The sequence below is a fragment of the Vanacampus margaritifer genome, chromosome 10, assembly GCF_051991255.1.
Source record: "Vanacampus margaritifer isolate UIUO_Vmar chromosome 10, RoL_Vmar_1.0, whole genome shotgun sequence".
Taxonomy (NCBI): domain Eukaryota; kingdom Metazoa; phylum Chordata; class Actinopteri; order Syngnathiformes; family Syngnathidae; genus Vanacampus; species Vanacampus margaritifer.
The window spans coordinates 18983464-18999936 of record NC_135441.1 but is presented as its reverse complement, the minus strand read 5'-3'; the positions used below and the strand labels follow the sequence as shown (position 1 = coordinate 18999936).

Here is a 16473-nt window from a genome sequence, read left to right as displayed (position 1 = left end):
GAATAGCACATCATGAAGTGGAACAATCTAAGAGTGAGAAGTTCTGATTCAGAAACTCTTTTCCCACAGGAAGCAGTAATAACCAGCTTTAGGTTTTGCTTTGTACACAAAACCCAGAGAAGGTACCAGATACTTGTTTGACAGTGGCAATCACTTTCAATCCAACACGGTGGGGGAAGTGACTCTTAACTGGTGTTAACTAGGTGTTAAACTTCACAACCCCAACCCACTATCTTGGCGTTCACCGTTTACGCCGGCAGTATCCGGCTCAATTTCAGTTCCCTCTGACCGGTGAAGTGCGACGAGGTTCATGAATGGTGAGCTAGTCACTTCTCTGGAGTTGGATATAAAAATAGGATCCAAAATAGATTAGCCTGTACATGTTATTTCAATTTTCTAAACTTAATTGAAACAATTGTTTTCAAAGCTTTTAATTATGCTTCAATCAATGCTTCGCTATTCAACAATGTGATCTTTATAATAAGGTCAAGTTCATTGTTATTTTTTTATGCTGTTGTCTTTTTTTTATTTATTAATAAAGCATTTGGTCTTACCTTTATATTTCATATACTGGTATTATGAAAGCCCCGAGTCTTTATTTTAACGATGAATGATAAATGCGTTATTGAGTTGCATTGTTCCTCACCAGTGCACGTTAATGCAATAAGTCCCTGCAAATAATATTGCAGACTCCTGTTACACATAGCAAAGAAAAGAAAAGAAGACGATTGACACCCTTCCAAACCTTAAATATACTCAAACAAATACTCCGAAAGCAGTTAGATTTGATTTCAATGCATCAAATGAAAATATGTGAATCGTGAATTACTGCACATACTAATTATTTCAACTGTCACGTAAAAACAAGTTAACCGCTCTTAATAGTCCAAAAAATTTAAAATCAAGAACTTTGCAACTTTAATATCGTCACCCTCGTAGCCACTTCAGACCTGCATTTTTTCTGCTGGGCAAAATGCATTTATTTTTGCTCAATTTGACTCACATAAGAACAACATGGAAATGTTTTTGGGGGGCTATCTCATGTTTGTATTTGTTAAAGTGGACGCCAGGATAATATGGCTGTTAACCTATATGCTTATATGCAACATGTTTAACATGAACATCATGCAAATCAACTTGCAATTGTGATTGGTTATGTAAGATCCAATCATAAACCAGAAGTGTTGACATCATCCAAATTATGCGTTTGATTGGTTTAGACATGCAAATATGTTGAAGGGGTTAAAATAATTGCCAAAGTCATTTTTGGGGATTATTTTTTTTTTTGCCTAAATCATCTCCTCATGATGCAAATGGTTACATTTTTTGTGTTTCCTGAGAAAATGACATAGGCAGTTCTTTTAACTCTTTGACTGCCAAGCGTTTTCAGAAAAGGGATGCTGTGGGTGCCAGCTGATTTAAGCATTTTGACTGATCTTTCAAGGTGCACAGAAAATGTTGTGTTTGGACTATGGAAACACACATACTACCAAATGAAAGATTGAACTATCATCTTTCATCAGAAAAAAAAGTTGGTTTCTACCTTATTCCGTTTTTCAGTAATCAACAATAGAAAATGGTTAGTTTATACTAAGTCATTATACTAACTAGATCTGCTTGATACTTTCAGCACAGCTGGCTAAGTTTTTCCTCCACCCGTTTCCCCAAAAAAACAACAAAAACATAGTGAACGTCTTTTAACGTCTTTGGCAGCCCTCCTTAGGATTTTACTAAACGTTATTAAACGTTTTTGGCAGTCAAAGAGTTAAGAAGATGATGATATGAGTCTTACAGCCCAGTGAGTCTGCTTTACCTATTCCTGTTTTTTGGAATTAGTGTTTCAAAAAAAACAAAGAAAAAGCAAAACATACACCGAATGAATGCTTTGGCGCCCTAAACTCAAGAAATTCCAGATAAGCATTTCAAGTGTCCAGCAATTGTACATGAAGGAAATGACACGTCATGCCTATCCCCATCATGTTGCCTGCTGATGTCATGAACCTGCAATATCAACATATGACACAAGTTCCATTCGGATTAACATATCAACTTCAACACACCCGCAGCACGCGCTCCCAACAGCACTGCCGTCCAGCCGGTGCTGCATTGCAGTAGTGAGGCCACCGTGTTATTGTCGGCGCTCGGTTCACTTGCATTTAGCAGGTCAACATTAATTTGAAATGTTAGCCGCACATGCAGTGAATGTTCCAATGCGGAGCTGGTGGAGCCTGTCATTAGTTCTCTCCCGTGGGAGAGTCTGAAAATGACTTGCTGTCTTCACCATGGGAACATCACGTCGCTGTCTTTTCTCCAAACTCTCTGGCGCTCTGCTGGCTTCTGGGCTGCCCCTGTATTAATTATTGTCCGTGATATAAATAGGCTGACAAGTCTGGCAGTGCTAGGTGGTCTAATGGGCCTGTCCGGTGTCCTCCTGTCCTCTATGTATGGCGTCTGTTTGTCCTCACATTAACATTGACCTCAGCAGATGGGCATGCGATTTGGCAACGCTTGTATATTGATGCAAAGGTGGCGTTGTTTTACTAAACCTCTTTTAATCCTAACGAGCTGATGACAAGAGTTCATATATATACATCAACACACATCTATGATTATTGTTCACCTTACACCTTTTGTTGATACGACGTAAAAAGTACAGTCAGATGCCACAAAAGTGGCATAGTTTGGAGTTCAACTTTAAATTTCTGGAAAAACATAAATGCCTCTGGAAACACAAAAATCAGGGTTTTTCCTGGCTGAAATTGAGACCGAGCTGGTCCGGTCTGAAAATACACAGCAAGTAAATATAACAAAAACATGCATGTGTGTGCAGTTAAATAGCAAAGTTTTCTTTTCTTTGGTCCTTCCTCGGGTCTCCTGACGGCCTCACGACTCTGGCTGGAAGTGTTCGGTTTAGGTGAACGGTATGGGATTTTTTAAATAGGTGTTAGGTGAACTAATGAAAACACACTCACACGCACGCACACACGCACGTACACATACTCACCCACATACAAAAAAAAAAAAAAAAAAGAGAGCAATGATGATGACATGTCAAATCGGTAAAATTACCGAATGAACAATACTGAGCTCTCCAGAAAAAAAGAAAAAAAAATAGAAAAAAAAATACCAAAGTTAACCAACCTTAACTTTGCTAGCAAAGTTAACCAACCTTAATTTTGCTAGCAAAGTTAACCAACCTTAACTTTGCTAGCAAAGTTAACCAACCTTAACTTTTCTAAATGTGGTCGTTATGATAGTTGAACATTGGCTGAGCCATTTTCCTGTTTCACAGCCAGAACCTATTTTTCAATTTGGCAAAATGTCCTCTTGGACTGCTTGTCTCATGCTATGTGCTCCCTAAAAATTTAAAACAAAAAGCACGTTTTAAACAGCCATTATATTTTTTTAGTATTACTTGTAGAGTAACTCCCTTCTTTTATGGATTGTTCCTTTTTTTTCATTTGTAAAGCACTTTGGGTTGTTTCTTTACATTATAAGGTGCTCTATGAATAAAGTTGACTTGACTTTTATTTTGCTGACTTATTTACCAGCCACTTTTATTTTGCTGACTCATTACTAGCCATCACCTCGTAAAGTCATGTTAAAATCGCATTAGTTGTGTTATTTGGTTGGCCATTTGCGGCTCTTCTTCTCCGAAGGATTTAAGCGCGACTTCTGACTGTTTCTGATTCAGCGCCACCTGTTAGCATAATACTGTAATTCTAGTTAAAAATAATACCAAACTTAGTTCAATGATCCTTGGCTTCACAAGACATAATATAAATGATTTATCCCCCACACCAATCTTAAGCTAACTTTATACAGTAACAGCAGGTAGCGGAAAGCATAACGGCTAATTAGTAGGTGACAGTATCACTGTGCAAAGGCATTTCTGTAACCTCTCTGTGTGTCTGTGAGGTTAACTCTTTGACTGCCAAGCGTTTTCATAAAAGGGATGCTGTTGGTGCCAGCTGATTTAAGCATTTTGACTCATCTTTCAAGGTCCACAGAAAATGTTGTGTTTGGACTATGGAAACACACATACTACCAAATGAAAGATTGAACTATCATCTTTCATCAGAAAAAAAAGTTAGTTTCTACCTTATTCCGTTTTTTAGTAATCAACAATAGAAAATGGTTAGTTCATACTAAGTCATTATACTAACTAGATCTGCTTGATACTTTCAGCACAGCTGGCTAAGGCTTTCCTCCACCCGTTTCCCCAAAAAAACAAAAAAAACATAGTGAACGCCTTTTAACGTCTTTGGCAGTCCTCCTTAGGATTTTACTAAACGTTATTAAACGTTTTTGGCAGTCAAAGAGTTAAGTACTGCGGTTTTACTATTCACCGTTATACCATTTTTAACTTCAACAGTCAAGAATGTTAACGTGACTTGACTGTACTGTATCGTTAATAAAGGTTTTTGATTGGTTCCTCAGCGGTGAGTCAATCTACATTAGTCTGTCCATCCTACTCATTTTTAAAGAGTGAGGCGGTGCATTTAATAATGAGTCTTTATATCCAATTCCTCGCCCACCCAGAAAAGCATAATATATGTCTGTTGATTATTCAAACCCCTACCCACCCCACCCCATCCCCCCAATGATGGTTATGGAGCAGCTGTTATCATTACTGTCTGCCTTAGCTTTTATTATAGCACAAAACCACTCATTTTAATGGCGATAATATGATAAAGTGGTTCAATTCTTTAGCAAAACAACATATTATTTATGAGTGTTTGAATAAGTTTGTAGCCGCATCTCTTTCATTGTGTACATTCATCCAACCTTGTCCTCAACCTGCCATGTCTATGCAACAATTTCTTGTAGCAAAAAAAAATAAATAAAGAAAAAAAAATGAAGCCACTGGAAATTACGGGTATAACCCTGGGAGGTTTATCTGGCTTGGCAGGCCTGGGCTCCATCACCATGCTAATAGAGACTGCAGCTCGTAGCAGATAAGACCCCCCCGAGACAAAGAAGCACCACACCTCGCCACTGCTCACAACAAATGAGAAAGGACAAATAACATTTGACAGTTTGCCCCAGTTTAAGTTTACCTTTTGCCCTGGACTTATAGTCTGTGCGAGTATCAGGGGTACATCTTAGGAGCATCGAACAATGGGAGGATAAGAAGAACTCAATTTATTGAGGTCCTTTATATACACTCTGTTTGTAGTTAAAGTGGAAGTCAATCTTAAACATTTCTTGACAATATGTTATATGTGACCTCACTAGTCTAAACATGACATTCTGATTAATATTACATTTGTGGCATACGAGTTATGAAGCCAAATCCAGCCGTTTTTATCCATCTCAGGGGGCGGCCATTTTGCCACTTGCTGTCGACCGAAGATGACATTACAGTTGCTACGACCAATCACAGCTCACCTGTTTTCTGAAGCTGAGCTGTGATTGGTTGTTACCTGAGACCTGAGCAACTGTGATGTCATTTTCACGCAACAGCAAGTGGCAAAATGGCCGCCTTCTGATATTGATAAAAATGGCTGGATTTTGCTGCTTAACTCATATTTATATACACTCTGTTTGTAGTTAAAGTGGAAGTCAACCTTAAACATTTCTTGACAATATGTTATATGTGACCTCACTAGTCTAAACATGACATTCTGATTAATATTACATTTGTGGCATACGAGTTATGAAGCCAAATCCAGCCGTTTTTATCCATCTCAGGGGGCGGCCATTTTGCCACTTGCTGTCGACCGAAGATGACATTACAGTTGCTACGACCAATCACAGCTCACCTGTTTTCTGAAGCTGAGCTGTGATTGGTTGTTACCTGAGACCTGAGCAACTGTGATGTCATTTTCACGCAACAGCAAGTGGCAAAATGGCCGCCTTCTGATATTGATAAAAATGGCTGGATTTTGCTGCTTAACTCATATTTATATACACTCTGTTTGTAGTTAAAGTGGAAGTCAACCTTAAACATTTCTTGACAATATGTTATATGTGACCTCACTAGTCTAAACATGACATTCTGATTAATATTACATTTGTGGCATACGAGTTATGAAGCCAAATCCAGCCGTTTTTATCCATCTCAGGGGGCGGCCATTTTGTCACTTGCTGTCGACCGAAGATGACATTACAGTTGCTACGACCAATCACAGCTCACCTGTTTACTAAAGCTGAGCTGTGATTGGTTGTTACCTGAGACCTGAGCAACTGTGATGTCATTTTCACGCAACAGCAAGTGGCAAAATGGCCGCCTTCTGATCTTGATAAAAATGGCTGGATTTTGCTGCTTAACTCATATTCCACTAACAAAATATGAACCAGAATATTGTATTTAGACTAGTGGGGGCTGCATAGAACACACTGTTGTCCAAAAATATTTTTGGGGTTGACCTTCCTCATTAATTGTTTGAGTCAAACTGAGATATGGCGAAGTATTGCAAGATTTCAAAGTGTCTCGCAATATGCTGACATCAACATGGATGATTACATGTGACTTCAGTAGCTTATTTTTCCCAGAAAATTAAGTTGGCTTTCCGAAATGTACGACCTTCAAATAATGCCTACAATAATAGCAAGCTATTGGCTATCCACGGCAGGCATACTTGGATCACACAGTCTTTGAAGATGAGTCATCCAGGCCGTCGCCTGGAATATAAAGTTAAGATTTATTCATTTAATCTCAGGTAGGATCAGTAATAATGTATATTTAACGCAGGAGGGGACTAGAGTGGAAGTGGAGAGGCATCCTTTTTTGTAGCAAATAATGATTTATAGAGCTGGTCCCAGGCTGAATGCTTATCTGTCCAAATGGACTGGGCTCAGCCATCTTCAGTAGTTCTTAGTCTCTCTAGTATCTGAATTGCTCAATAGATCACCAGTGCATAAGCATTAAATGAACAGGCCATTTGTGTTTAGACTGCAAGTGACAAATACCATTACAGAAAAAAAAGAAAAGGTAAGGGAAGCACTTAACTGTATCTGTTTGTTTTGTTTTTTATGTTTTTTTTTTTTTTTTTTTTTATGTTGTAGTGTTTGTGCTTGTCTTGCAATAAATTAACTTTGTCACAGTGGCCTGAGATAATAGCAAGAGGGAATTGCTGAGCCTGATGCTGTACTCTGGGAGCAGGACAAGTCATTTCGCTCCAGCACACCACTTAATAGCTCTGGCTGATGCAGACAAGAGTTTGAAAATCCATGCGTCAATTGTGCTGGAAGTACAGAAGTCTTTTTAGTGACTGCGGGACAAGGAAGCTGATGCACTGCCAAGCTCAATTGGCAAAGCCCTTTTTAAAAGCAAGTCAAATTTGGAGTTTGGCCCGAAAAATTCTTAAACAGTATGCTGGAAAATTGGACCGCCAACTTATCGGAGTAGTGAGGACCTCACTTGAACCTCATTGCAGTTCATGCCGAGGGACTTAACTTTGTTAAGGTGGCTTTGAAAAGATGAATGTCCACTGCAAGTTACCGTGACGTAAACATGCATTTGAGCAGAAATTTAAACTTTCTATTTCTCCTGCCATTTCAATGGAAATGATTTAGGACTGTCAATTAGCGCCAGCTTTGAGTAGCTTAGCTTGGCTATGATGCCAATGGTGTTTTTCTACATGTCTTCTGCGATTGTTATGCCCCACCTTTCGCCCCCAAGTCAGCTGGATGGGACTCCAGAGATGGATTTTCAGTATTAACAAAATAATGAGTCGTCCCCCGTACCATTTTTTTTCCCCTCGAAATTTTATCGGCACTCTTTTGCGGGCAGATAGATTTTTACTTCTAAGCAGCTCATAGGGCTTATCAGGGTCGAAGTGAAATGAGGTAATTAGCTGAAGTCTTAGGATTCTGCTTTGAAGACACTCGAGTTTTTATCGCAGGGCTTGAACTCTGGTCAGGTCTTGGAGAGGTCACGTTGGATTGTCTGAATCATACCCGCTCGAAACATGAGAATGTTCCAGTTGATGACAATCATGTTTCAGACTTCCATTTTGGATGGCTGGCCGGGGTTGTCTTGAAGTAGCGGTACTTCATTTATGCGTGTTGTGCTCTTCCACCTGACTTAAAGTACATGTGACAGCAAGAACTGAGGCCAATCTACAGCCATTTATTTTGATTTTACACTACAATCAAAGAGTTGCCCCTAATTTAAAAGGTATTAATGGAAATTAATAGATATAATAGGTTTGACTTTTATAAGACGGAGGAGGCTGATGCTAATTATAATCACCTTTCACTCAGACCTCTTTGTCTTACTTTGCTTAATGAATATTATACGCGTTAATGGCAGACACTTGATTTTAATACACTCTATAATAACATCATTATCACCCAACTAGTCCATACAGATAGCCATATGAAAGTCATTTTTAAGCAATGCCCTTTCTCTTTCTCTCTCTCCGTAAAAAAAGGAATTTATTCTGCTATTTCTTCAATTACAGAATTAGTGCGACATCCACAATATGTCAATCATCAGTATGTGACCTGGCATTTGTTTGGTTAGCTACTAGCTACACCCCACTGCGTAAATAGCAAATCTTTTCAGTACAGGACTTCACTGTACGTATTACGTAAACAACAACCGCCGACAGTTTTGAAGCCACTCTACATTGTCGTTTGTATTGTTTGTATTGTGTTTTGACGGTGGAGTATAACTGCAACTTGACCTGCTAAAGCATAGCAACAGAGTAAGCTAACATTAGCGCGTGTATTCAATTCGGTCATTTTTAGCTAAATGTGTTCAATTGTTATGATGACAAATCTGGAACTAACTAAACCCGATAGTAAAAAAATAGTAATTTTGGTTGAAAAGCTTCGAAGCAAGTATAGCCGATTAGATACTCTGAAGTGGGAAAGTGACGTTAGCATTTGTTTGTACCCCAATAAAAGTCACAAACATGTATTGTGTAATACAGACGCTCCCCACCTTACGAACGGGTTACGTTCCGGACGATCGTTCGTAAGGTGAATTTGTTCGTAAGTTGCTTCAGTGCTATATTTTGTATTATAATTTATGTTTAAAGCCTATATAAGTATATTGAAGGTTTATATAAGTATGTTTAAGGCTTGTACAAGTAACCTGCATTGGTTTGTACTGAAAAAAACTTTTAATAAAATGGAGAGAATACGTACAGTACTGTACTGTACTACGTATGTTAGAGAGAGAGAGCGAAAGACACACACAGTATGTACATGTACGTAATAAGATAAATAAAATGAAGTTTAACTTACTTTTGGAAGATGTACTCGATGCTTAAGTAGATGATGGAGGATTTTATATCATGAGAGATTCTTCGTCGTCGCTGGAATCGGCTTCAAAAGTTATTTCCTGCTTCATGGGGACCGGCGTTTTCTTCCTCCTCCTCCTCGCCACGTTGCTCAGCCTCCAATGAGCTCTCACAGCGCCAATCGTCGGTATTAGCGGCGGAAAGAAGCACTACGCGCAATACAAAATCTAACTTACAGCATCTCTTTCCAAACATTTTTCGACATACTGTACGCGCAGAAATGTTCGTATGTACCGTTGTTCGTAACTCGAATGTTCGTAAGTAGGGGAGCGTCTGTATATGCATTGTATGCCTACATTTACTGTAAACACTTTGTGTTAGCCATTATTACAGTTGCATCAAAAACTGTGGACCTTCTGAAAAGTTTTTTTTCCCCATTACAATCTTATTTCAAGATAAAAAATGGTACTGTCCTCTAGCTATGTAAAATTGTTTTTGTGCTCAGCGTTTTTCAGCTGTGCTTACACGATGGAAGATGCACTCTTTGCCCCCGCTCGGCCCCTCTGGCCCCCGTGTCCTTAATATGATATATTTTGAGTAACATCGTTTGTGACATGCTGCTTTCCAGTTGCTTGATTTACAATATCCGCTACTCCGAAATGGAGTAAAAAAAAAAAGAGAAAATCTTGGTTCTGGTCATAAAAACTGTTTGTTGATCAGCGCACTGTGTTGAATGCAAGGATGTGGACATTTGTGACGAACAATCCTATGAGCTAATCTTGAAGAAATGCACCGAGCAGGCACATGACTGCCACTACTTTTAGCTTTATGTACTGCAATACAGATGCTCTTTACTGCACTGTTTCGAGTATACAGTTACAATACAGACCTAGCTGGACAAGTTGGTCTGATTTAGTCTTTTTATAACAGCAGCTGGATTTTAAATAAGATATTAGAGATGTGCAGTCTTAGCTTTAATTTAAGAGGTTTCACAATATATGGCATTTGTCAGGCAGTATTGCAGTCTTGTAGTTTGTGGGTCTTGCTGCCATCTGTTTTGATTGAAGTAACTGGAAAAAACATGTTAATAATTCTGGATCGAACTACTCTTTTATTGTACTGTATTAAATTGGCAGATTTCTGTTTTGGAAATTGTAATGATGGCAAAAACCTACTTGCGTATGTCTTCAATCCATGAAGGGTTATGTAAAAACTGTAAAAAATGTATAGCCACATTAAAATCAGCCTGTGTTCAAAATGCATAAGAAGAAATATGATACAGAAGCAAGCAACGTACTTGTCATGCATCCATACGGGGAATACGGTTGCGCAAGCACCGCAAGCTTTCTTTTCTTTGGCCCCGTGTGGGAGATAAGGCCCTTTATCACAGAGATAAGTATGCAGGCTAAGGGAGCGCTTCTTTGAAAAAAAAAAAAAGGTATACAAGAGCTGCCTCTTAAGTCGCAATGACTTCTTGTGAAGTTGCTATGATTAATCCAACGCCGCACTGTTTCTGGAGTTCTGTGCTTCCCGCTGCGGAGACAGAAAGATGAACGGGCCTACTGGGGCTACTGTGCTGGACTATCGTACTCCTCCATCACTATAGGGGCCGCTTGACTGTGACAAGCCTCGTCGAACAGAGGGAGTGCTCCTCTGATCACAGCAAGACGTGGGTGTCTGGTCGCATTCCATTCATCAAGATGAATAATACGCTCAAATGTTTGCGGCAAATACACACAAATATACATAGAAAACCAAATGAGGTGAGGTTGGTGTGACTGTACAAGAAACAAGACATCTATAGTAGTGAACAGTCATCAATAGCGTGCACACAGTAAAAGAAAACAAACCAAACAATCAGCTTAAGTCATTTTGTGAAAGTTTCTCCGTTTTTTTCCCCCTTCATTTGAGTCTGACATACTGCTAAGTAGGTACATTCATTTAAAAGCCTCATTTACTTCAAGACACAGTTGTTTAGGGCTGTAACTGATTATTTTAATGATTAATAGGACTGGGCAATCAATCGAATGAATTAGATACATCATCATTTAAAAAAAAGAATTTTTGAGTTGTAAATTAGCGCAAGTGACAGAATGCTGGATGGGTAGTTCACAAGAAAGACACGTTTGTTTACAATTAGGGCCCGACCGATTAATCGGCCGAATATCGGCCCTCAAACATGGGCCAATTAGGTCCAATTAGACGATTATTTTCACATTAAAACGTTATCGAAGGAAACCGACGTTTCCGACGCTGTGAAAGTACCCTGAATGCACCATTTTGCTTGCGTAGCATATCACCTAGCAAGTGTGTATCATATGTTGTTCTGGTTATTCTGTTGTCCATAAACGCCCTTTAAGCTGTTTAAAAAAAAAGAGTTTGAGTTAACTGTATAACTAAACACATGACGATAAGAATTACATCCACTGTATATTTAAATACAAAACATGCTTCGTTTTGAAAACATCGCTAGCCTAGCGCTAATGCTAAAAGCGAAGGGAGGATCCCATTCAAATGCTAAGAGGAAGTTAGCATCGACGTCCTTTAACCTGTTTAATGAAAACGGCAGTTGGAGTTAACTGTAAAACTAAACACATGACGATAAGAATTACATCCACTGTATATTTAAATACAAAACATGCTTTTTTTCCCCTTTTTTTTTTTAAACATCGCAAGCCTAGTGCTAATGGTAAAAGCAAAGGGATAATCCTATTCAAATGCTAAAAGGAAGTTAGCATCGACTTCGGTTTTGTTCAGTTGCTATTATTTTACTTTATTCTATTCTTATTTCACTTTCTTATTGTTTTATTTTGTCATTGTCCTTTCAAGTATTTTCTCAAAATTCAAGGACGGATTTTTTTTTGTCTTAACAAACATTTCCACATGACATGGCACGAAGTACAATCCTCGAGGTCCAAGGTTAGCCCAGTAAGTCCCAAGACTTATGAAAATAACCCAAGATAAGAAAAATATATAAAAGAAAAGGTAAATGCTTTACAGCAGTTGTAATGTAAACAAGTAAGAATGGCTTTATTAGTAACACATAAATCTATACAATAACCTTGTATACTTCATGAAATTTGTTGATAAGGTCACACTTGTCAACTTTTCGTTCAAAGCAGAGAATCTTAATAGCGAAAGTTTGTGCTTAAGTGACAACCATTGAAAAGGAATTTAGGGGGAGTTATTTTATGCATTACAGTATATATATTTTTAAATAATCAGCCTCAAAAAAATGCATATCGGTCAATCCCTATTTACAATAGCTACCAACTACCTAATAGTGGCATTTAAGTACAAACTATTAATTTTAAGTTTGCTTGTTTTTAGTCACTTTCAGACACATTATTACAACAGATTACATCGATCACATCATTTGCAACATTGACATCCGAAAGAAAGCCTGACAGGTAGAAGCCATGGCTTATTAGTAACCCATCCCCATCCCCATCGATTCTTACTAAACGCATCAGTCATATAAATTGATTCGATTATGATAGTCATTGATTCATATCGTTATCCATCGATCCCAGACTTATGTCTGCACACTCAGTTCATCTTGAGTGAATATCCGTGTGTAAGTTGCGGCCGGTCGCAGTCATTTGGAATTGGTAAATCGGTCCCCAGAGGCCACCAACAACCCCCCACCCCCCACCCCCCCAGGCGAGCAGCCACAACGTCCACCAGTTGCGTCTTTGCTGACCTTGGATCAGGTTTCACCCATGATGTGGTATCCAGAAGGGTAGATCGGCTTGCATTCTGACCATTGCGTCACTCCATTCTGGTCAGCTCAGCCAGCACTTTTGCCAGCATCCGATGATGCTTAACATGCTTCATACCCGATACAGATCTTGATACTCCTGAGCGCTCACCCAGGCCATGTGGGATTTTATTTTTTGGCCGTATCGCCCAGCCCTAATGATCAATCCATCTATTGATTTATTTATTTTTTTCAATGAATGGGGGGTTAAACATTTTGATTTCCATCCTTTTACAGTATTTAAAAAAAGAAGACATTATTTCAAATTGACAGTACAGAAAATGCACAAACAAACATGGATTATGATTTAGTTAGTGTTTTGGTTCATGACATTTCAGAAAAGGTCTTGTTTTGATTCAACACAAACATAATCAGTCAGCTTTCATTGAAGGCTAAAGAAATCAAAGCGATATTTTTACACTAACTGTATTTGGATGACCGCAAAAAACAACAAATCGGTGAGATTTTCATTTTCAGATAATTTCCCTCCAAAAATAAGCAAATAAGCGAATGCCCGACTGATCACGTTCATTCATGAGTGGCAGAACTGTAACTTGGCAACAAGGTCGACTTTATCTAATTGTTAACCCAGCAGAATATTAAAAATATGCTTTTGGTTAAGAGATGAAGCAATGTGCAAATGACGTCTTCAGGGATCAGCTGAAAATTTTCCAGAAGCGTAAAGAACCTCCCAGTCATTGCGTTACCAGCTGTGGGGCCGCTATGAGCGTAGCTGGGCGATATCCGGGGATAAGTGCGACCTTCTTAGTGGCCCGAGAACTGTGTCTGCATGGTGTGACTGATGCAGATTATCATAGCCGGGAGAAAAGCAATTACTGCGGTCATCATGTCACCCTTCAGAGGCCCTCTTGGTGGAATGAAACGCATTACAGTATTCTTGCGCCAGCGTTTTTGTGTTTTCCCTTCGCTGATCTCCCCGGTTGGAGTGGTAATAGCGCGCCGATGGGACCCTCGGAGGGTCGTGCTTCACGGAGGAGTCAAGGAATTACATCCTCTTTTTGTCTTCTGTAGCTAGTCAAGACAAAGCCCCTTTTATTGTGACACTCGAGCGCGTCCTTGGATGACTGCAGAGCGAACACAACACGCTGCCTCGCAGAGTTGTGATGTACGAGAATATCTTTTTTTGGTCTTTTATGAAGCCGACAAACGGCAGCTCATCAGAAGTTTTCTTTTCTTTTCAGAAACATTCCAGAGAAGCTGAAATCAAACGAGACAACTGTGGCCCGGGCATGTACAACGACTACAGAGCGAGCAGAGTCACAAGTAAGAGGCCACGGTGCGTGTTTGTTCTCAGGGTTGGTTATGCATGAAAACTGCAGCTTTTTTTTCCGGGGGCAGCGGGGGTGCCGTGTTGACATAGTGGGGGGTGCTGAGGTAAAACACACAATGCTGCTCTGGTTTGAAGCTGCCGTTACCAAACTTTGCTAAAAGTTCAAATTAAAATATCTTCACTAAAAAGTTTTAATATCGCCTATGCCCAATGAAAAGCATCAATTCCCCAGTTATTTTGAGATGTTCTTACTTTGGGGGTCTTTTTGTTTTCTTCACAATTTACAACAGTTCCCAGGTTTCTCAATTAAAGGTCTCTGACTTTCTTTGGTAAAAAATCACAGCAGAATAAAGAATTACAGAACACTTAACTCGTTTGCTCCCAAAAGCTTATAAATACATTCTATTTTAAATATTACAATGTTCCCAAAGACGTATTTATACATTTTTATTTATTTATTTATTTATTTTTTTTATAATAGAGCAAACCGAAAGCCTCTGAACTGAAGAGAATGGTTGAGGCAATGGTAGTTATTACAAAAATGACCAGCAGGTGGCAGCAGAGTATAAGAGATCAACAAGGGCCATGTTGCAAAAATCTCTTTCCCCAGTGTTTTGAACAGATTTGTGAATAATGATGAAATTTAGCTATATTCTAATGCTAATTGCTGCAAAACGGAAACAGATAAAAATATACTTTTTTCCCCTGATGAAATAAGAAACTCCAATCTTTTTTTTTTTTGGTAGGTTCCAAGTTTTTATAGCAATAGAACACAATGTTCTGTGGGCCCTGCAAATCCAGTAAACCGTCCGGGAGCGAAGGGGGTTGCTTCAGTTAAAATGGCTGGGGGTGAATGAGTTAATATCCCACTTGTCACACAATCACGCCCTTTGGGGGTCAGTTGGGGTTGGCGTCTCTCAACGTAGCAGCCCAGTCGCTATATTTAGCGACTTTTCCGACTACCCTCAAGGCTATTTTTCAAAGAAATGCAATGAGCAAAAAATATCCAGCGACATTTTGGGGGTGTTATTTGATTCCCTAAGGCTCCCTCCAGAGAAGGAGATGTTCACCCCTCCGCGTCCAGACAGCTAAAGAATGGTGCTCGTGCAAAGCCATTTTAGAAAAGGTCAGATCAAGTATTTACTTGGGTGTTGAATTTCATACTGTATGAGTTGTTAGGAACTCCAGAGACCCAATTAAATTAATTAAAAAGTCAGTTTTCAGTAAAATGTCCTTTTTAAATTTACAGAACTTGGACTTGAATGTTTTTAATTGGACAGAGATTTAAATTCTCACATCTTCTACAAAAGCAATGTCTATTAATGTGATTCATGTGATTGCCAGTGTACATTTATACTAAATTTGATTAAATCACATTGTTGCTATATGATGAAAACGTACACTCCATATTCTGATTGTACTACTGCATGTCGGTTGGTTGTTAAATAACCTATGCTAGTAAGTTCATCCTTTTTTTCTAGCGCTCTTTTTTTCATACACACTTTCTATGAACAAAAAACAGCTAAAGCCAATATGCTTGATCATGACAAGTTTGTATATTAGGGCTAGGACGATCCACGTGTCACGATCCAATCCGGATTCCCGATACCTTGGTGGCGATCCGATACGTATTGCGCAATTTTTTTATTTTTTTTGGGGCCTTTTTTTGGGAGGGGGGGGGGGGTTGTCATTAAATATTAAAGTTATTAACCTTAAAATGTGTATTTAAAAAAGGGATCATTCTGCCAGGATGGCCCATTTTTCACTCATAAACTCATTGTTTGTTTTTTAATCAGGAAAGTGATATTAGACTAAAAACCGTTGGGTCAAAAATAACGCAATTATGGGTCAAAAATGGACCTATCCTCTACTTGGGTCAATTTGACTCAACTTTGAGTCAAGAAAGGGGTCTTTTAGTGTAAAACAACTCATAAATTTTGGTCATATGCTTTACTTGGGTCGAAAAATGTGGTCATTTTATATAAAACTCCCCAGAAAGTTAGATCAAATTAACCCATAAAGTGGATTGGTCCATTTTTTTATCCATAATTGGGTTACTTTTGACCCAACTCTTTTCAGAGTGTAGAATGCATTCTCAATTTCATCGATCCGTTTTGGAAATTCACGGGGGAAAAAAACAATGTGAATGACACATTGATCACCGACATTTGGAACGCACCTGTCTTGTTCTGAGCGTCACTTTCCCATCGATTGAGAGCGGGGCA

The 16473-nt window shown here is 38.9% G+C and overlaps 1 protein-coding gene across 6 annotated transcripts in view; it reads left to right on the top strand.

Moving 5' to 3' along the window:
* enox2 (ecto-NOX disulfide-thiol exchanger 2) overlaps positions 1-16473 on the top strand; it is a 313782-nt gene that overhangs the window by 144073 nt on the left and 153236 nt on the right. For 5 of the 6 annotated variants that reach the window (XM_077577812.1, XM_077577810.1, XM_077577809.1 and 2 more), the window contains 2 exons: positions 13990-14083; positions 14160-14241. In XM_077577812.1, coding sequence (XP_077433938.1) covers positions 14039-14083; positions 14160-14241 — 127 coding nt within the window. In that variant the 5' untranslated portion in view covers positions 13990-14038. The remainder of the gene's footprint in view (positions 1-13989; positions 14084-14159; positions 14242-16473) is intronic. The other variant, XM_077577814.1, reaches the window with a different exon arrangement.